General features: G+C 43.7%; 1 protein-coding gene across 8 annotated transcripts in view; it reads left to right on the top strand.

Moving 5' to 3' along the window:
- Positions 1-20,154, top strand: part of DGKI (diacylglycerol kinase iota) — a 294,215-nt gene that overhangs the window by 172,632 nt on the left and 101,429 nt on the right. For all 8 annotated transcript variants that reach the window (XM_075122845.1, XM_075122834.1, XM_048830323.2 and 5 more), the window contains 4 exons: positions 495-557; positions 975-1,048; positions 2,069-2,180; positions 6,616-6,815. In XM_075122845.1, the coding sequence (XP_074978946.1) occupies positions 495-557; positions 975-1,048; positions 2,069-2,180; positions 6,616-6,815 (449 nt within the window). The remainder of the gene's footprint in view (positions 1-494; positions 558-974; positions 1,049-2,068; positions 2,181-6,615; positions 6,816-20,154) is intronic.

Below are 20,154 nucleotides of genomic sequence, written 5' to 3'. Positions count from 1 at the left end.
GGAGGTCATTGACTAGATAATACTTGCCATCATACATGTCTTTCCGCTGTCAGATTCTATCACTGTCACCACACCCAGAAGCCTTATGCGTTAAAAACAAACGAACAAGAGCAAGAATTTGCATGATGTTTTGGGTGCACAATGGTGTTCCATGGTAAATCTTCCAAAGTGGAGTGCTTTTTCTTAGTGCAGCACCTTAATGCAGCAAAACAAGTGGACCAATCTTCCCTTCTGTGTCCTCGCCCCCCAGCTCTGATTCAAGGGACTCTTGAGAATTTGAAACATGCACTGCTGACTGGATGCTAACAGAAGAAACTTGGGCTAAAACTCTCTGTCAATGGGAGTAGGAAAGAAAAGAGTTTAGCGCAGGATGGTATGTGGTGGCAGAATCTGGGGAGGGATGCAAAGGAAGGAAAGTGAAAGGAAGAAGCTGTAGATCATTCAAATAAAAAAAATTCTGATTTGAATTCCCTCCCTTTTCATATGTCTGGTAGGCAGCCTTTTCAGACTTCCTGCAGAGAAGTTCCAGAGATTTATCCAAACATGTTAAAGTTGTGGTAAGTATAGGAAAGCATGGTATCATTTTGTGCAGTGAGACAGATGGAGTGTGTGTGTGTGTGTGAGAGAGAGAAAGAGAGAGAGAGAGAGAGGGAGGGAGTGCTGTGAAAACACAAACCTAATCACACCAGACCATTGATTGTTACTTTCAGTTTTGACCGTGACATTTGAAACACATTTTGTAGAAAGCCTTTGGGAATTTACATACATGACAATTGCCCACTGGGTAACACACCCTTCCCTATCTCACAGAGAGTGAATGGTGCCCAGCAACTATGCTATAGAGAGATGGGTATTTCTAAAATGTGATCCACATTCTTGGGCAGGTTGTAACAAAATGGGGTAACAGCAATTATTATCCTGTCCGAGACCCCATTTACAAACCCCTCTTTGTTCTGTTGCTTTGGTTTTTGCAGTGTGATGGAACAGACCTGACCCCAAAGATTCAGGAGCTGAAGTTCCAATGTATAGTGTTTTTAAATATACCCAGGTAAGCTCCAGTTCACAACAAACTGCTGGCTCCATAGGAACAGTTAATCAATAAATACAATTTCCAGAGTTGTGCACCTAATACGTGAACAAGGAAGTCAACAGATAGAGTTGTCTTCTGCTTCATTAGAACACAAAGCAGGAGGAAAAAAATCAGTACCTTCCAAATAGAAGAGCTCCAAATGGGTTTGGAAGAAACACTGTTTCCTAACATCTTAGAGGGTGTCACAAAGAGTGGGGTGTGTTTTTAAAAGCCCAATATTCCCCCATCTTCCCTGTCCCCTTACCAAAGATTTCCTTTCCAAGGTACTCACTTCCTCTCCCTCCTGTGTTGCCCTCTGTGCAAGGTTCTTTGTGATGTCTCCTCTCCAAAGTTCTCCCCACCCTCTGCTCTGCAAGATCTCCCATATATCCCTAACAATAGGCAGGAGAGAGAAGCAGCAGCAGCCATTAGGTAGGAGGCCACTGTTGAGCTCCTCCCCCAATCTATCTCAGCTTTTGCATCTCCTCTGCTCCCAGACCTTCTGAGCAGAAGGGAGGGAGGAAACTAAGGTCTGCAGAAAGCAAGCTCAGCTTCAGCCTCCTGCCTTCTTAGCAGGGGCACAAAGCAGCCTTTGCTGGCAGGAGGCTGCAGGTGAAAATCCAGCTGATCTGAAGAAGGACTGGGGGGAGAGGGGAGAGAAGAGTCCTGAGCACTACTGCAAAAAGGCACTGTCCCCTCTCTGCTGCCTCCCATCTCCACTCAGCAACCTACCAGAAGTTGGGATAGACAAACTAATTGCCTACCCCACCAGCCTGAAAGTTGGAGGGCAGGTTTCCTGTCTGATCTTTCCTATAATTATATGTATGGTCACTGGGAGGCCCCAGAATGGATTTTAAGACCTTTTGGAATAGATGTATGGCTATTCACCCAGAAGATAAAGAACTGGCCAGTACTTATCCTTTATTTTCTTTTAATTGTTGTAAGACCCAGTGGGGCAAATTCTTAGTATGCTCTCATTTTCTAAACCTCTTTCTGCAGGTATTGTGCTGGCACAATGCCCTGGGGTACCCCCAGCGACCACAGAGACTTTGAACCTCAGCGCCATGATGATGGTTACATTGAGGTCATTGGGTTCACTATGGCCTCTCTGGTGAGAATTTTTGCAGAGCTGAGTATTTTTTTTTGCATGCAGTAGATTTCACACTGCTTAAGGCACTGGGAGTATTCTGTGTGCGATTTTGTATGAGACACCTCATGTCCATGGCTCAACACTAGCGTGCACAAAGTTTCGTACCAAAAAGATTCTCTCCTATGCTTTCCTGGGTTCAATAAGGTGGAGAAAATTTGTTTTAGCCTCAATTTTTTTTCAGTTATGAACAAATAATGGTTTTCAAAGGAAGAGAAGTATGATTTCATTATCAAAATGTACTCCCTGAAAACTTGGTTGCTTTGAACATACCTAATGGTGCTTCAAAATGCTCCCAAATCAAAATTCAAAGAAGATTAAAGTATTATAGAAGGGATGTGTGTGCATGTGTATGTGTGTTTGTACAATGGGAAACTAATATGGTCGCACAATAACTGCTGTTTGTTACCAGCCCCACCACAACTGGGGTTTTTGTATATTTCCCATATACATTAGAGCTGGTCAGACATTCTTTGTTGAAAAATAGGGTTCCAGCAACAAAATTTTTTGTGTGTAGAACAATTACATTAAAATTTTTTTTGATGAAATTTGTAAACAAACAAAATATTTTGACAATCTTTTTTGAAAATTTCAAAATATTCCATGTCAAAATTGTGGGAAAAAATCCTACTTTCACTTTTTCACTGGGAGAAAAGAAAAGAAAAAGTAAGAAATCATGTGTGTTGGGGGGTGGGGTGGAGGGATAATTTTGTTGTTTAAAAAAAGAAGGAAAAAAAGAAAAGAAAAAGAAAATCTAGGTTTTTTTCCCCAAAAAAACTTTGTAAAATGTACTTACTCTTTTTAAACCATCTTTACTAATCACATAATTAAAGGTTGTCCAAACTTTGCAAAGTTGAGAAGTACCACATTGTCAAATCACCAGGTGCTCAAAGGACATATCTAATTTGCATAAAATAGACACATATGGTAGCCCTCCTCGTCTTCAGTATGTAGGTGCGGCCTGCAGCTCACTTGGAATATGGAGCATTACATGCTGGGACTCCTGGCCTTTAAAGGCCGCATCTCCATATTGAAATTGAGCATTCCTTTCTGCTGTATGCTAGAATTGACCATCACTGGTATTGCAAAAGTTCTCCACCTAAAGTCGCACCTAAAAATCTGAATAGTTTAAAAGAATTTCAATTACTGCATTAAATATTCTCAGAAAATTCCCATTTTCCCTGTTGTATCAGAGTGAGGGGGTGGGAGAAATTTTAAGAAGATCACAGACTATAAGAGAGACACTCCTGATTGAGTAGTGCAACTGTTATTTTAAGTATTTGTGTTTTCTAGCTGGTGCTCACGTATTATAAAACATTGTACAGTCTGCATATTTTAGCTAAAATTTTGATGACTTCTTCTTTGCTCTCAAGGTCTATAGTGCCTTCAGACAGAAGTCTTGCCTAAAGCCAGTGAGGCTGATTTACTTTGTGCTGCGTTATAAGGAATATTTACATAAAAAGATCTATGTATGTGGAGTACATTAATACATAAAATGATGCTGATGCATAATTAAGCATTACATTTGTATATGCACCAGCCATGGAATTCAGAATGAACATTTCCATAGCAACCTTAACCCTTGTGTCATCACCTTTCAATTATGCATTAAAATTATGCCATTTAAAACCCTGAGCAAGATAACATGGTATTTGAGAAATAATAGAACATTGTGTGATTTAGTGGAAAAGGAATAAAACTTTTTGAAATGGGTGTTGTCTACTGGTCAGAACACAGAACAGCAATCTAGAAATATAGGAGTTCTGCTTCCCCTCTGACACTGATTTGCTGTGTAGTCTTGAGCAAGTCACTTAACCTAAAATGGGAGTGATAATTTTTACCTGCCCAACAAAGGTGTTGTGAGCATTGAATAATGTTTGTAAAGTGCTTTGAAAGCATCAGGTAAGTGCCACTGTAATTGTTTTTCTTTTGTTCCCACCAAAAAAAAAAAAAGTTAACTCTAAGTGCATTTCCCAAGTACAAACCTTAAAAACAGAAGACCACCAGTTAAAGTGGTGTTACCCTCCAGACCAATCTCTGTCTTTGTACCTTTTCACTATAGTGCCCAAACACATTCACAGGCTCCTCAGTTCCATGCCAAAGTGCTTTTCAGTTTCGGCATACAACCATCCACAATGCAGGCATCTAATTCCTCACAATCACACTGAAATAAACTTTATCTCCATCATAAGCAAAACTAAGATGCCTTACTGCTAGTCATACTTTAAATGTCTATGCCCCTGATTGGGGTTTCTGCTATAGCCTTTGTATACTGGTGGAGCTATCATACAGGTGCCACAAAGCCAGTGGCAACTGACTGGGAGTACCCCTAGCATCAGGGGGAATTCCCTAGTGGTATAGGTCTAGTGGAATAACCCTTCATCACCCCCACTATTACAGTGCTTGGTGTAGATGTATGTCAGGTTATAAATGAGGGAAGGGGCAGGATGTATTGGAGGAATGAGAAGGTGTAGCTGGAATGCACTGAACTATATTTACAATGTAACATCCCACAGGGAATCAGTGCAGGCAACAGTGAGTTAGAGTAGTCTTCGGGGTTGCCTCCAGAGGGCCACAGAGGTGATGCACAGCCACCTTTGCCACCCCTCTCCTGAGCTGCATGAACTCATTTAGGCCACAATTCAGAATCAGGTCCCTTAGTGAGCTATTTCTACCTAAAAGAAGCTGAGGTCAGAGTTAAGGTTTTATATGTGTTTGTGATTTGAAGAGTCACTATAACGATAGACCTTTTCTGCATCTTAGCAGACATTTTGTGCATCGCACTATGCTTTATGATCTGCTTGCCCACATTTGTGATATGCTTTAGATCTTTGAATGAAAAGTGCTATATAAATGTTAAGTAATATGATGATTATGATCATCATCATCATGTAACCAGTAGCCCAGGTGTAATATTCATAATAGGACAGTTAAGGTTCCTGTGGGAAACAAAACAGTGAATGTCCTGACTTCAGTTCCTGTAACTCTTGATGCTAATGTTGTATTAATATAGATTTTTTATTAAAATACAGCGTTTCTGCTCCAAAGTGCCTGCCTAAATTTCTAGGGCCCTGCAAAAGTCATTAACAAGCTCTATCTATCTTTTTGTCTCTGATATGTTTTTATCCCCCTTGCCTCTTCCACTGCTTCTTTACTCCTGGTTTGGGTTTTAAAAAGGTTGCATGTACTTAGGTAGGAGAGAGGAGGTGGGCTTGGAAAGCTGGCTAATTTTTTTTCTCTAAGTTAGAAAAGCACCAAATGGGAAAAGCTGTCGGTCAAGAAGGTGTTGTTTGATGAAAACTATGCAGACCTGTTTCTGTTGACTTATTTCAGTCAACTTATGGATAGAATGTTGGGTCAGTGAGCAGGTGTCCCAGAGGGCACATGGTACAGCTCTCTCGTTTCGTTTCTTCAAGACAATTATTGAACATAGCATTTAATTGCTTTCCAGCCGCAGTTATTGAACAAGGTTTTTCTCCTTGCTCTTTTCAGCTTGTCTAATCCTGATGCTGAATTGCTTTATAAACTGTCATAATAAGTATTTCAGATTAATCTAATTCACATCAAGGACAGTATTGCCTTGGTAAGAAAGAAAATCTCTATTAATACTGTTGCTTGAAAAAGCATTTAGATCACATAGACGGAACCCTGATCCTTGAGTCGTAGATTGTAGGCAGTACTGCAACACAAGTAATCATAATTTAAAACAAGATGTAGAAATATACAGAAATGCACCTTGGATGTGTGCAAGCATATAAGTGTGTGTCTATATCTCTAAATATAGATATACACCACATATGCTGAGGCAACCTCCACATGATAAATTTCATACCCATGTGATACAATGAATTTGTCATGTATGTTTGACTGCTTCACCTGACCTCTGCCCACTGATCCTTCTCTCCAGGACTTTATTCTAGCATTCTAAGTCCCATTTTATGTCTTTTCTGTGAATGGAATTACATTGGTCATGCCTCATTGCAATGACTTATTGAAAAGCTTTGATTGGAACATTGCCTTAATGCATCATGTGCACCCATGTCTCTCACTGGAAAGCCATTCTGCAAATTTAGATGGGGGGAAAATGTGGGGTTGGCCTGAAATGCAACTTCCTAGTGGTGATGAATTTAGAATAGTGGGTTCTTTGCATTGAATCCTCCAAATTAGTGGACAGTTGCTGCTTTTGGACTGTATTCTGGCAAGCTGGTAAATCTCCCTGTGATAGAACAAACCACTTACTGCAACAGAGTGGGTCTCATGTGCAGATGGAATAGTTTGTAGCGGAGGATATAGAGTGCTGGGTAAAACAGGAGTAGGGAGATGTTAGCTAACTCACATGGCTGGTATAGGATGGTAACATTATGGCTTTCCTCCTCTTTGCTTTGTCCTTGTTCTGCAGGCTGCTCTTCAGGTGGGAGGTCATGGAGAAAGGTTGCATCAGTGCCGGGAAGTGACTCTGTTAACGTACAAGTCTATCCCCATGCAAGTGGATGGGGAGCCATGTCGACTTGCTCCGTCTCTCATTCGGATCTCCCTAAGGAACCAGGCCAATATGGTGCAGAAGAGCAAGAGGAGAACATCCATGCCTTTACTCAATGAGTGAGTTGGACTTGTTCATGTCCTAATACAAGGAGGCTCTTACTGGGCAGAGAATTCAAACAGGAAGTTTGCATGGACTGAACCATCAGAGTATTTGGAGAAAGAGGTCCAGAAACCCCAAAATGTTCCTCTCCTCCACATTGTAAATATTTACCAGATTTTGTTTGTGCTTTAACTAACAGGGTTCCCTTTGTTGTGCTTTCAGAAAGATGTTATGTCTTTCAGTTATCCAAAGGGGTAACTATACGGGGAGGTCTCAGTGGACTCAACTGTGTGACTCTTACTAACACACATAGAAGCTGTGCAGATACGCCTCTCACACTCTTTAAAGTGCCATATAATTTGCTTTCTGAAATTAATGAGTCTTCTTGATCCCACGTTGAGACCATTCAACAGATATCCACAGTCCACTGCAGGGCACATATGTGCTCAGGCTATATTGCAGTCTTTGTGTTGGGAGCATGCTGCTCCCAGGTGCAAATGGGACCAGCCGGAGGATTCACTGAGTAGGGCTGTTTGTCACCATGTGGGGAATCCTGATCAGAGTGCGCTGGTATAAATCACTAAGGGCTTGTCTACACATACAACGCTGCGGTGCTGAGAGAAGACTCTACCTATGCCGAAAGGAGAGCTTCTCCCCTTAGCCCTGGTCTACACTAGGACTTTAGGTCGAATTTAGCAGCATTAAATCGATTTAAACCTGCACCCGTCCACACAATGAAGCCCTTTATTTCGACTTAAAGGGCTCTTAAAATCGATTTCCTTACTCCACCCCTGACAAGTGGATTAGCGCTTAAATCGATGTTGCCGGCTCGAATTTGGGGTACTGTGGACACAATTCGATGGTATTGGCCTCCGGGAGCTATCCCAGAGTGCTCCATTCTGACCGCTCTGGACAGCGCTCTCAACTCAGATGCACTGGCCAGGTAGACAGGAAAAGAACCGCGAACTTTTGAATCTCATTTCCTGTTTGGCCAGCGTGGCAAGCTGCAGGTGACCATGCAGAGCTCATCAGCACAGGTGACCATGATGGAGTCCCAGAATCGCAAAAGAGCTCCAGCATGGACCGAACGGGAGGTACGGGATCTGATCGCTGTTTGGGGAGAGGAATCCGTGCTATCAGAACTCCGTTCCAGTTTTCGAAATGCCAAAACCTTTGTCAAAATCTCCCAGGGCATGAAGGACAGAGGCCATAACAGGGACCCGAAGCAGTGCCGTGTGAAACTGAAGGAGCTGAGGCAAGCCTACCAGAAAACCAGAGAGGCGAACAGCCGCTCTGGGTCAGAGCCCCAAACATGCCGCTTCTATGATGAGCTGCATGCCATTTTAGGGGGTTCAGCCACCACTACCCCAGCCGTGTTGTTTGACTCCTTCAATGGAGATGGAGGCAATACGGAAGTAGGTTTTGGGGACGAAGAAGATGATGATGAGGAGGTTGTAGATAGCTCACAGCAAGCAAGCGGAGAAACCGGTTTTCCCGACAGCCAGGAACTGTTTCTCACCCTAGACCTGGAGCCAGTACCCCCCGAACCCACCCAAGGCTGCCTCCTGGACTCAGCAGGCGGAGAAGGGACCTCTGGTGAGTGTACCTTTTAAAATGCTATACATGGTTTAAAAGCAAGCATGTGAAAGGATTACTTTGCCCTGGCATTTGCGGTTCTGCCTTTGCAAAAGGTTTCTGGGGAGGGCAGCCTTATTTCGTCCTTCATGGTAGGACACTTTACCACTCCAGGCCAGTAACACGTACTCGGGAATCACTGTAGAACAAAGCATTGCAGTGTATGTTTGCTGGCATTCAACCAAAATCCGTTCACGCGGTGGGAGGAGGCAAAATGCGACCTTGTAACGAAAGCACATGTGCTATGTATGTAATGTTAACAGCAAGGTTTACCCTGAAAGAGTGTAGCGACTGTTTTATAAAATGTGTCTTTTTAAATACCGCTGTCCCTTTTTTTTTCTCCACCAGCTGCATGTGTTTCAATGATCACAGGATCTTCTCCTTCCCAGAGGCTAGTGAAGCTTAGAAAGAAAAAAAAACGCACTCGCGATGAAATGTTCTCCGAGCTCATGCTGTCCTCCCACACTGACAGAGCACAGACGAATGCGTGGAGGCAAATAATGTCAGAGTGCAGGAAAGCACAAAATGACCGGGAGGAGAGGTGGAGGGCTGAAGAGAGTAAGTGGCGGGCTGAAGAGAGTAAGTGGCAGGCTGAAGACAGGGCTGAAGCTCAAAGGTGGCGGCAGCGTGATGAGAGGAGGCAGGATTCAATGCTGAGGCTGCTGCAGGACCAAACCAGTATGCTCCAGTGTATGGTTGAGCTGCAGCAAAGGCAGCTGGAGCACAGACTGCCACTGCAGCCCCTCTGTAACCAACCGCCCTCCTCCCCAAGTTCCATAGCCTCCACACCCAGACGCCCAAGAACGCGGTGGGGGGGCCTCCGGCCAACCAGCCACTCCACCACAGAGGATTGCCCAAAAAAAAGAAGGCTGTCATTCAATAAATTTTAAAGTTGTAAACTTTTAAAGTGCTGTGCTTAAAGTGCTGTGTGGCATTTTCCTTCCCTCCTCCACCACCCCTCCTGGGATACCTTGGTAGTCATCCCCCTATTTGTGTGATGAATGAATAACGAATGCATGACTGTGAAGCAGCAATGACTTTATTGGCTCTGCAAGCAATGATTAAAGGGAGGAGGGGAGGGTGGTTAGCTTACAGGGAAGTAGAGTGAACCAAGGGGCGGGGGGGTTCATCAAGGAGAAACAAACAGAACTTTCACACCGTAGCCTGGCCAGTCATGAAACTGGTTTTCAAAGCTTCTCTGATGCGTACCGCGCCCTCCTGTGCTCTTCTAACCGCCCTGGTGTCTGGCTGCGCGTAACCAGCAGCCAGGCGATTTGCCTCAACCTCCCACCCCGCCATAAACGTCTCCCCCTTACTCTCACAGATATTGTGGAGCACACAGCAAGCAGTAATAACAGTGGGAATATTGGTTTTGCTGAGGTCTAAGCGAGTCAGTAAACTGCGCCAGCGCGCCTTTAAACGTCCAAATGCACATTCTACCACCATTCTGCACTTGCTCAGCCTGTAGTTGAACAGCTCCTGACCACTGTCCAGGCTGCCTGTGTATGGCTTCATGAGCCATGGCATTAAGGGGTAGGCTGGGTCCCCAAGGATACATATAGGCATTTTAACATCCCCAACAGTTATTTTCTGGTCTGGGAATAAAGTCCCTTCCTGCAGCTTTTGAAACAGACCAGAGTTCCTGAAGATGCGAGCATCATGCACCTTTCCCGGCCATCCCACGTTGATGTTGGTGAAACGTCCCTTGTGATCCACCAGAGCTTGCAGCACTATCGAAAAGTACCCCTTGCGGTTTATGTACTCGGCGGCTTGGTGCTCTGGTGCCAAGATAGGGATATGGGTTCCGTCTATAGCCCCACCACAGTTAGGGAATCCCATTGCAGCAAAGCCATCCACTATGACCTGCACATTTCCCAGGGTCACTACCCTTGATATCAGCAGATCTTTGATTGCGTGGGCTACTTGCATCACAGCAGCCCCCACAGTAGATTTGCCCACTCCAAATTGATTCCCAACTGACCGGTAGCTGTCTGGCGTTGCAAGCTTCCACAGGGCTATCGCCACTCGCTTCTCAACTGTGAGGGCTGCTCTCATCTTGGTATTCATGCGCTTCAGGGCAGGGGAAAGCAAGTCACAAAGTTCCATGAAAGTGCCCCTACGCATGCGAAAGTTTCGCAGCCACTGGGAATCGTCCCAGACCTGCAACACTATGCGGTCCCACCAGTCTGTGCTTGTTTCCCGAGCCCAGAATCGGCGTTCCACAGCATGAACCTGCCCCATTAGCACCATGATGCATGCATTGTCAGGGCCCATGCTTTCAGAGAAATCTGTGTCCATGTCCTGATCACTCACGGGACCGCGCTGACGTCGCCTCCTCGCCCGGTATCGCGTTGCCATGTTCTGGTGCTGCATATACTGCTGAATAATGCGTGTGGTGGTTAATGTGCTCCTAATTGCCAAAGTGAGCTGAGCGGGCTCCATGCTTGCCGTGGTATGGCGTCCGCACAGAAAAAAGGCGCGGAACGATTGTCTGCCGTTGCTCTGACGGAGGGAGGGGCGACTGACGACACGGCTTACAGGGTTGGCTTCAGGGAGCTAAAATCAACAAAGGGGGTGCCTGTACATCAAGGAGTATTTCAGGCAGGACTGCACGGAGGGTTCCAATAAGAAATGGTGCACCTAAGTTATCGTTGTTATTGGAACAAGGAGGTTAGCCTGGCCTCTGATTGATACATGGCTAGATTTACCTCGCTGCACCTTCTCTGTGAGTGACTGCAGTGTGACCTAGAGGAATGAGTCCCCTAGACAGGGGAGGAGGCAAATGAGTACAAAACAAATCTGGTCTATTTCTTGTTTTGACCCACTCCATCTATCTTTTACATCTTTGGCTGGCAGCAGACGGTGCAGAAGGACTGCATGCCATCCACATCTCATGGCTGCTCGGCAGAAGATGGTACAGTACGACTGCTAGCCATCCCCATCTCTTGCCTGCCTGGCAGAAGATGGTGCAATATGACTGCTAGCAATCCTCATCTCTTGCCTGCCTGGCAGAAGATGGTACAGTACGACTGCTAGCAGTCCGTATCGCCTGCCCGCTCACCATAAGACAGTTCAATAGGACTGACTGCAGGACTAAAGAGAATGACCTGGTCAAGTCACTCCAAATTTAGTCCCTGCGACCATATCTGCCCAGGCGCTCCCAGCCGACGCGGCCAGGAGCACCTCGGACACGACGAGGACGACTACCAATCGTATTGCACCGTCTGCTGCCAGAAGGCAATGGGTTGCTGCTACTGTGCAGCAAAGCCGTACCGCGTCTGCCAGCACCCAGGAGACATAGAGTGACGGTTACCTGAGCGGGCTCCATGCTTGCTGTGGTATGGCGTCTGCACAGGTAACTCAGGAAAAAAGGCGCAAAATGATTGTCTGCCCTTGCTTTCACGGAGGGAGGGAACGGGGGCCTGACGACACGTACCCAGAACCACCCGCGACAATGTTTTAGCCCCATCAGAGTGCTCCATTGTGACTGCTCTGGACAGCACTCTCAGATGCCTGATTGTTTGCCATTGCTCTGACGCTGGGAGGGGCGCTTACAGGGTTGGCTTCAGGGAGCTAAAATCAACAAAGGGGGTGGCTTTACATCAAGGAGTATTTCAGGCAGGACTGCACGGAGGGTTCCAATAAGAAATGGTGCACCTAAGTTATTGTCCTTATTGGAGCAAGAAGGTTAGCCTGGCCTCTGATTGATACATGGCTAGATTTACCTCGCTGCACCTTCTCTGTAAGTGACTGCAGTGTGATCTAGAAGAATGAGTCCCCTAGACAGGGGAGGGGGGGAAGCAAATGAGTACAAAACAAATCTGGTCTATTTCTTGTTTTGATCCACTCCATCTATCTTTTACATCTTTGGCTGGCAGCAGACGGTGCAGAAGGACTGCATGCCATCCACATCTCATGGCTGCTCGGCAGAAGATGGTACAGTACGACTGCAAGCAGTCCGTATCGCCTGCCCGCTCACCATAAGACGGTTCAATAGGACTGACTGCAGGACTAAAGAGAATGACCTGGTCAAGTCACTCCAAATTTAGTCCCTGTGCCCATGTCTGCCCAGGCGCTCCTGATCGACCTCACAGAGGCGACCAGGAGCATCTCAGACATGACGATGACGGCTACCAGTCGTACTGTACCGTCTGCTGCCACAAGGCAAGGGGTTGCTGCTACTGTGTAGCAATGCCGTACCGCGTCTGCCAGCACCCAGGAGACATAGGGTGACGGTTACCTGAGCAGGCTCCATGCTTGCCATGGTATGGCGTCTGCACAGGTAACTCAGGAAAAAAGGCGCGAAATGATTGTCTGCCCTTGCTTTCACGGGGGGAGGGAGGGAACGGGGGGCTGACGATATGTACCCAGAACCACCCGCGACAATGTTTTAGTCCCATCAGGCATTGGGATCTCAACCCAGAATTCCAATGGGCAGCGGAGACTGCGGGAACTGTGGGATAGCTACCCACAGTGCAACGCTCCGGAAGTCGACGCTTGCCTCGGTACTGTGGAAGCGATCCGCCGAGTTAATGCACTTAATGCACTTAGAGCATTTTCTGTGGGGACACACACACTCGAATTTATAAAACCGATTTCTAAAAAACCGACTTCTATAAATTCGACCTTATTCCGTAGTGTAGACATACCCTTAGTGTAGTTACTCCACTGCCCTGAGAAGTGGTAGCTATGTCATGGGAGAAGCCCTCCTGTCGCTATACTGTGTATACTATACTGTCTACAGTTGAATGGTGTTGCTCGGGGGTAAATTTTCCACACCACTGAGCAACGCATTTATATCGACAAAAGTCTGTAGTGTAGGCCAAGCCTTAGGGTCTGGCGACTCTGCAGCTGGGAGCATGCTTCCCAGCACAGGTAGACAGACTTGTACTAGCTCTACTCAAGTTGGTGTGCTAAAAACAGCTATGTGGCCACAGTGACATTTGTGATGGCTCTGGCTTGTTGCCTGAATACAACCGCACGTGACTCCCGGGTATGTACTTGGGTGGCTAGCCTAAGATGCTGCCCGTGGCTAACTACCATTTTTTGCATGCTAGCTCAAGCAGAGCTAGCTGAGTTTGTCTACCCGCACTGGAGGGCATGCTCCCAGCTGCAGTGTATATGTACCCCTAATTGAGAGAGTTCAATAGCTCTCAAATAAATAGTAATTCTTTCTGTGCTGCAGTCTCTGAGCAGTGGCAAAACACTGCAGTGTTCTTGGAAGCATCAGTGTTCCACTGGAATATCAGCAATTCAAAGGGGACTTTCCTGGTCTATTGGGAAGTACTGAGGGATGCATTTTACATGAGACACTAGATATAGTATATTTGGCAGCTCCCAGTCTGCTAAAAGAAAAACTAGAGTACTCAGATTACAATGAGCGTGTTAGCTTTAGGGAGTTGCATCTGAGGGTAGATTAGGATTGAGAGTTTCTGGATCAGGGAACCAGGAAAGAAAGGAACAAAAGTGAGAATGGACAAGAAAGGAGATAAGCTATCAAACGAGAGGGAAGCGGCATTAGAGTAGCCTAAAAAGGAACAGGGAAAGGTTGAAATAAGTGGAAGCCAGAAAACATGCAAAGAAGAGAAGATAAATTTTTAAAATATCTTTTTATACTAAAAATTAATTTTAAAAATCCCCAAGAGATCATTTTAATAGCATAAGAATATTTTTTAAAAAAAACTTGAAATATTAAAAATGCCATTGTTCTTGATTTACCAATGAGTCTTTCTGTGCTGCTGCAATGGGAGCCAATAAGCATCCCCACCAACTTCTTCATCATGTATTATTTAAATTGCAAAAGACAAGGCAGGCCTTCAGTATACTGAGCATAGGTTTAAAGCCAAATACCTCCAGCACCCTACAAATGTGTTTCATTCAAACAGCCATGTACTCAGGAGTGTGTTATTCCTTTTAGCAAATCCAGTGACTGCCAACCTTCTGAAGCAGAAGTGTATCAATTCATAAAATCAAGTCCTTTGCTAGACCAACCAATGCTTCCTTATTCAGTTTTGCATGTTCAGTTCTGTTAATGAGACAAACGTTTTGGAGCAGCAGTCTAAGCTTGTGTTTGCCAAATTAGATCCTTATTTGTCTGGAAAATATGTTAGGCATAAATTTCACCTTGAACAGCTGATGAATAGAAGACTATCACCCCCTGAACAATGACCTCTAATTTCTTTTCATCACCCCATACCGTGCTACAAAGTCCAAACTGGAAAAATTCAATCCTGAGCCATTGTTTCCAGCCACGAGGGAGGCCACAGCAATGGGAAGAAAGCATCTAATATATTTCAGTCTAGTTATTAGCATGGTCAGGCATGAGCTATGGCATCTGAGTTTAAACTGTGGATGGGGGATACGGATCCGCCCCATCGTGGTAACACTGTACAGTAATTAAGGTCCACTGAGTCCTGGAGAATATTGTTCATGGTGGAATTGGTTTGAATATGCTATGCCAAACTCCATCGGGTTCAGAGCTTCTGTTGTTTAGGTACCTTTTGGTTTGACTGAAATATCCACCTGGGAGTCTGTGTTTTTGGGGGGTTACTGGCAGTTCATCAAGGACTTTAATCCCAATCTCAAACCTCTACAAGGCGTGTGTGTCTGGGTGGTTGGGAAGAAAGGTGGAATGGGGGGGCAGATGGATTGTCTGTTGAGTTTCTTGGCATAATAAAGATGAATTATAGGAGGAAGACGTCAGAGTGACTAAGCTGGGGTTTGTCCAGTATGACGCTGTTCTGCAAAATCCCACCACAGACACCAAGTTTTCCCTTTTACATTGTCATATACATTTCTTAACCTGATGTCTGCAGCATTTAAAGGCATCCCATCAAAATCTTTACAATTGATAGAATAGGTGGATTTTTCTCCTCAGACTGGAGAAAGTGCACCCTGTGAATTATAGGTGTGTGAGATTACTGAATGGGTCTGGCACTGCATCTGCAATTGCTGGAAGCTTTTCTTGAGCTTTCTGCACATACAGTGATTAAAAAATAATCTCACATCACACTAATTCTGAAAGCTATTATTAATTACTTTGATGATATTGGAGGAAGAGGTTAATAGCAGAAACTCCCTTTGGAATTTTGTCTGATGTAGTGGCACAGTGAGAAAGTTTTCTTTTCTTTTTCAAGTTTCTTAATGTGTTTCTGACTTCCCATTATATGTTTCAGAGTTCTGTTTTTTATAGCATTGAGGGCTGGCCGGGAATGGTAAATTTACCATCTGCCCTGCTGATGACTTTTTCAAAGGCAGTGGAATCCACTTATACAAATAACAGGTATATGTCCTTAACCGTTATGAAAGAAAACAGTTTTCTGTGGACCAAGGCAAAACACCTGCCCTAAAATACTGTGGTGAGAGTGACTTGATTTTTTTTTCCCATGGAAAATTTTGACTTTTCTTTGAGAAAACTGAAATGTTTTTGAATTTTGGATTTTTTTTCTGACACTTTTCAGGTAAATTTTCATTAAGTTGAAAACCCAATTTTCCATCAAAAACAGTTTTGATGGAAAATTTTTGACAGGATCTAACTGTGAAACTCTTTCAGGTCAATCCTTGATAGAGGGATAAACCTGTTGGAGGAATGAATTTCTAAGCCATCCAATGGAAAAGTGCAATAGTAAACTGGCTATAACAAATTAGTTACCCAAGACTTCTTCTCCTTTGCACTTAACTCTGTGTATTTAACTAAAATATACAGTATCTTATAAAAGAGCAGAACCATTTTTTGTGGCTGCGTATGCTGGAAGGAGTGAGGGCCACAGAGATTTCCCCTTCCATCCTGCACCTATCCCAACTCTCTTGTTCTCCTCAGACTCAAAGAGCTGCCTATTTTCCTGCAGTGTCTTCCTTCAGAACCTATAAACACCGCTCACCTGTAGAGAGTCTGGCTCATAGGACACAATGGGTCCCCAAACTACAACTCCCATAAAGCAGCATGCTAGGAAAGTGCAGTTTAAGGTTGATCTGACTCAAAAGGAAGCCTTTTGGGTCAACTCAACAGAATGAAAGGAAACATTTTGATTTTCAGGAATGTCTCAATGTTTTGTTTCAATCAGAAATGTTGAAACAAATTTGAACATTTCCAAATATACATTTTTCAGCATACCATGAAAAATTTCCAAATTTCAACTTTTTGTCTCATTTCAGGATTAAAACAAACGTTGAAATGTTGGAATTTCCCATGGGATAGAAATTTAAAATTTTGCTCAGCTCAATAAATAGAAATGTGTTAATAAGTGGCTAGAAGGAGGCGCGTTTGGGGTGAGCAATATATATTTCTGCCTTTATGCTTATTCTAATGCTATTCTGACCAGTAACCTTTCTTCACAAGCAGAGGTAGCTAAACAGTATAGTGATAGATTCAAGAGGCAAAGTCTATTTAGCTTAACAAAGAGATGGTTAAGGGGTGACTTGATTACAGCCTATGAGTACCTACATGAGGAACAAATATTTAATAATGGGTTCTCCAGTCTAGCAGAGAAAGGTATAACGTGATCCAGTGGCTGGCAGTTGGAAGATAGACAAATTCAGACTGGAAATAAGGCATTATTTTTAAAAGTGAGGGCAATTAACTAATTGAACAATTAACTAAGGTTCATTGCAGATTCTCCAACACTGGCAGTTTCTAAATCTAGATTGGATGTTTTTCTAAAAGATCAGCTCTAGGAAATTTTTTTTTGGGGGGAGTTCTCTGAGCTGTGTTATACAGGAGGTCAGACTAGAGGGTCACAATGGTCTCTTCTGGCCTTGGAATCTGAGTATTGAAAGGTATGATGGTTTTGGGATCTGTCTGCTAGAGTCTTTAGTTGATATTAATAAATGTTACAGTGCTGAACCTAAGCAGGATTTGAAGTCAAGTTGCTCAGGTGAGAAAATCCAACAGAAATAGTCAAGATATTCTGGTATCATAGTTTTTTTTTCACGTTAGAAAATAGAAACACAGTGGGGACCTTTCTTACAAAAGAGGAAGGTCACTGTAGGCATCTTACTTTCCCTTGACTACTGCTTTTAAATGGACTCCCTTGGTTTCTCTTCTGCTGCTGTGATTTCTGGATGTTTGGGTTGTCTTTCTTTTGTTGTGCTGATTAGTAAATTCATTTACCTCCTGGCATAGGATGTGAGTTGTCAGTAGATATTTGGAAGGTGGTGAACCTAACTTTTTCTTCCTTCATGTTTTCATGTTGAGGCAGTGATAAATATTAGGCCTTCAGAGGGCAGCTTCCCTGTAGATTTTTTTTTTTTAATGGACTAGTCTCCATAATGTGAACTCACCAACCTTATCTATCTCATAAATCATCTCGGGTAACATTTCAAAAGCATCTAAGAGACTTAGGACCCTAAGTCTCCCTGACTTGCCATGGAACTCAGGCTCCTAAGTCACTTAGGCACTTTTGAAAATTTTGCTCTCGTCTATTTACCTAATCTAGATTTTTATACCATGCTCATTACCCTAGTATCTAAGGGCCATCTCCTTTCTCTGTCATTTCACAATTCATCTCATCCCAAGGTGTGGGGAAGTGAGCAACATTTAATGTTTGTTTTTGAGAGTAAAATGTCTTAAAGGTTATAAAAGAGAATGAATAAGAAATCTGCTCCTGAATAGAATCTGAGCCAGGGATCCAAATCTAGCAATACCGTTGAACCACTTAAGCTGAAGGAGAATTTCCTTTCCTTGCTGACTGCAGCAGCACTAATAGCTTATTCAAGCCTTCAGCTATTAGAGGACCAGACAGTTTCACATGTGTTGCCTTCCACCTGAGCTGGGCAAATGATTGGCAATGAATAATTTATCCAGTGAATTTCACATCCCCGGTTACTGAGTTATCCATGAACAGATTGTGATCTTCTCAAATGTATTCATTATCTGAAATTATTCATAGAATAATTTCTGCAAATATTCTTTGGTCTCTTCATTGTTCATCACTGAATGTTCAGTTCATTATTGAATATTTCCTATTTGAAACTTGTTTCTGTTCTCTGATTGGATGAAAATACCACTACTAACCGGAATCAGGTTTCTGGTTTGAACATCTTCTGATTATGAATTTGAAATTCTTTTTCAATAAATACTGTACAATATTTTCTTAAAATTTTCTGCTTCTGCAAACATCCTGCCAATTAAACTAATTTGCAAGAAGAAAATGTAAAAAAGTTCCGAATACAGTCAGTATGGTTGCTAACTTTCTATTGGCTGCAAAACAGACCTTTGAGGCCTCACCCCGCCCTTGCTCTTCCCCCCAAAACCTCTCCCCCCATCACTCGATCGTCTCCACCTCCCTCCCCCTGAGCGGGGCTCCCTCTGCTCCAGGCTTGGGACGGGAGCTGCTGCAGCCTGACGTGGAGCCTGCCTGCAGGTAGGAGGTAGCCCCGGCTGAGCAGGGACTGGCACAGGTTGATGACCTCTTGCTTCCACCCACTCCTAGCCCACAGTAACCAGATTTTTGGTGTCCGGTCAGTACATCTGACTGGACACTGCCAGGTCCCCTTTTCGACCAGACTTTCTGGGCAAAATCCAGGCACTTGGCAACCCTAACAGTCAAACAAAATTGGTTTAAAAGTTAAAAAGAATGTTTGCATTGCAATTGGAGGACAATGTTCAGGGTCAATATACCGTGGTCGCACATATAATGTTTCTACAACTTCATTGTTTGTTTCTGACAGGTGCTTTCCAAACATAAAAGAAGGCATAGTCTCTGCCTTATTCTATATACCATTACACATAATGGGGATATAATAATGAACCAGTAAAGAGGTTCAATCCAGAAGTGACTTTTTAGGTGCAACAATTGTACAATGTTGATTGATATTGTTTACACTCAGGAACAGTGCAAGTTGTAGACAGGAAAAAGGCAGATCATGGGGTAATGGTAAATTTGTTTACTTCTCATATCTGATTTCCATTCGTCTTCTGAGTCAGTTTGTTAAGTTTAGTGGCAAAAGTAAGACTTTACTATAGCCAGACTAGCAGAGTCAATTTTGCTGCAGAACAATGAGCTGCATTCTGTTCTGCTGCATGCATCATTAAAAGACTTGCCAGTTAAGTTATGATTCCATAATCTCTCTTGTTGATGCTGGAGATTTATGAAACAGAACACAGCTTGGTTTTCAGAGATCAGGCTAAGCATGTGATGCTGGCAGTTAGGTTTTGCTTACAAATCAGACAATATTTTTCTATGTGGAAGCCATTGAAGAGGAATTAGAAGGAACACCAAGAATCAGTTTTCCCAGAGTCACTGTCTGATCTGGAACCCCAGTTTAAAACACTGCTCTGCAAGTTGTAACTAATCAGAGGCATACAAAACCCTACAGAGAGAGTATTCGGCTTTCAGTTTGGGTTAAAGAAGAATGATCTGCTATTATGAAACAAAAATTGTTCCAAAGGTTAAATATAGAAGCATTCCATTGGGACAGTTGAGAGAGGTACAGAGACCCCTTTGAGTATAGAAACTAAAGAAACCGACTTTGGGAGTTACTGTGTAATGTGCATGGTTCCCGAAGATATGATAAGGAAGAATAGGGACAGCATTTTGACATTATGGATAGAGGAATTCCAATTAAGACTATTTTTGTAAACATTAACAAAAATTGGCAGATTTGCGGAGGCAAATCCATCATGTCAAGCTTTGGCTCTTCTGGACTTGCAAGGTGCATCACAGGCTTTTCAAACTCTACAGGCTTAAGATCTTTCAGTGCCTGTGGGACCCTGGCCCAGAA

This window comes from Caretta caretta, chromosome 1 (genome assembly GCF_965140235.1).
Source record: "Caretta caretta isolate rCarCar2 chromosome 1, rCarCar1.hap1, whole genome shotgun sequence".
Taxonomy (NCBI): domain Eukaryota; kingdom Metazoa; phylum Chordata; order Testudines; family Cheloniidae; genus Caretta; species Caretta caretta.
The sequence above is the reverse complement of the archived record's forward strand: the minus strand, read 5'-3'. Positions and strand labels throughout refer to the sequence as shown.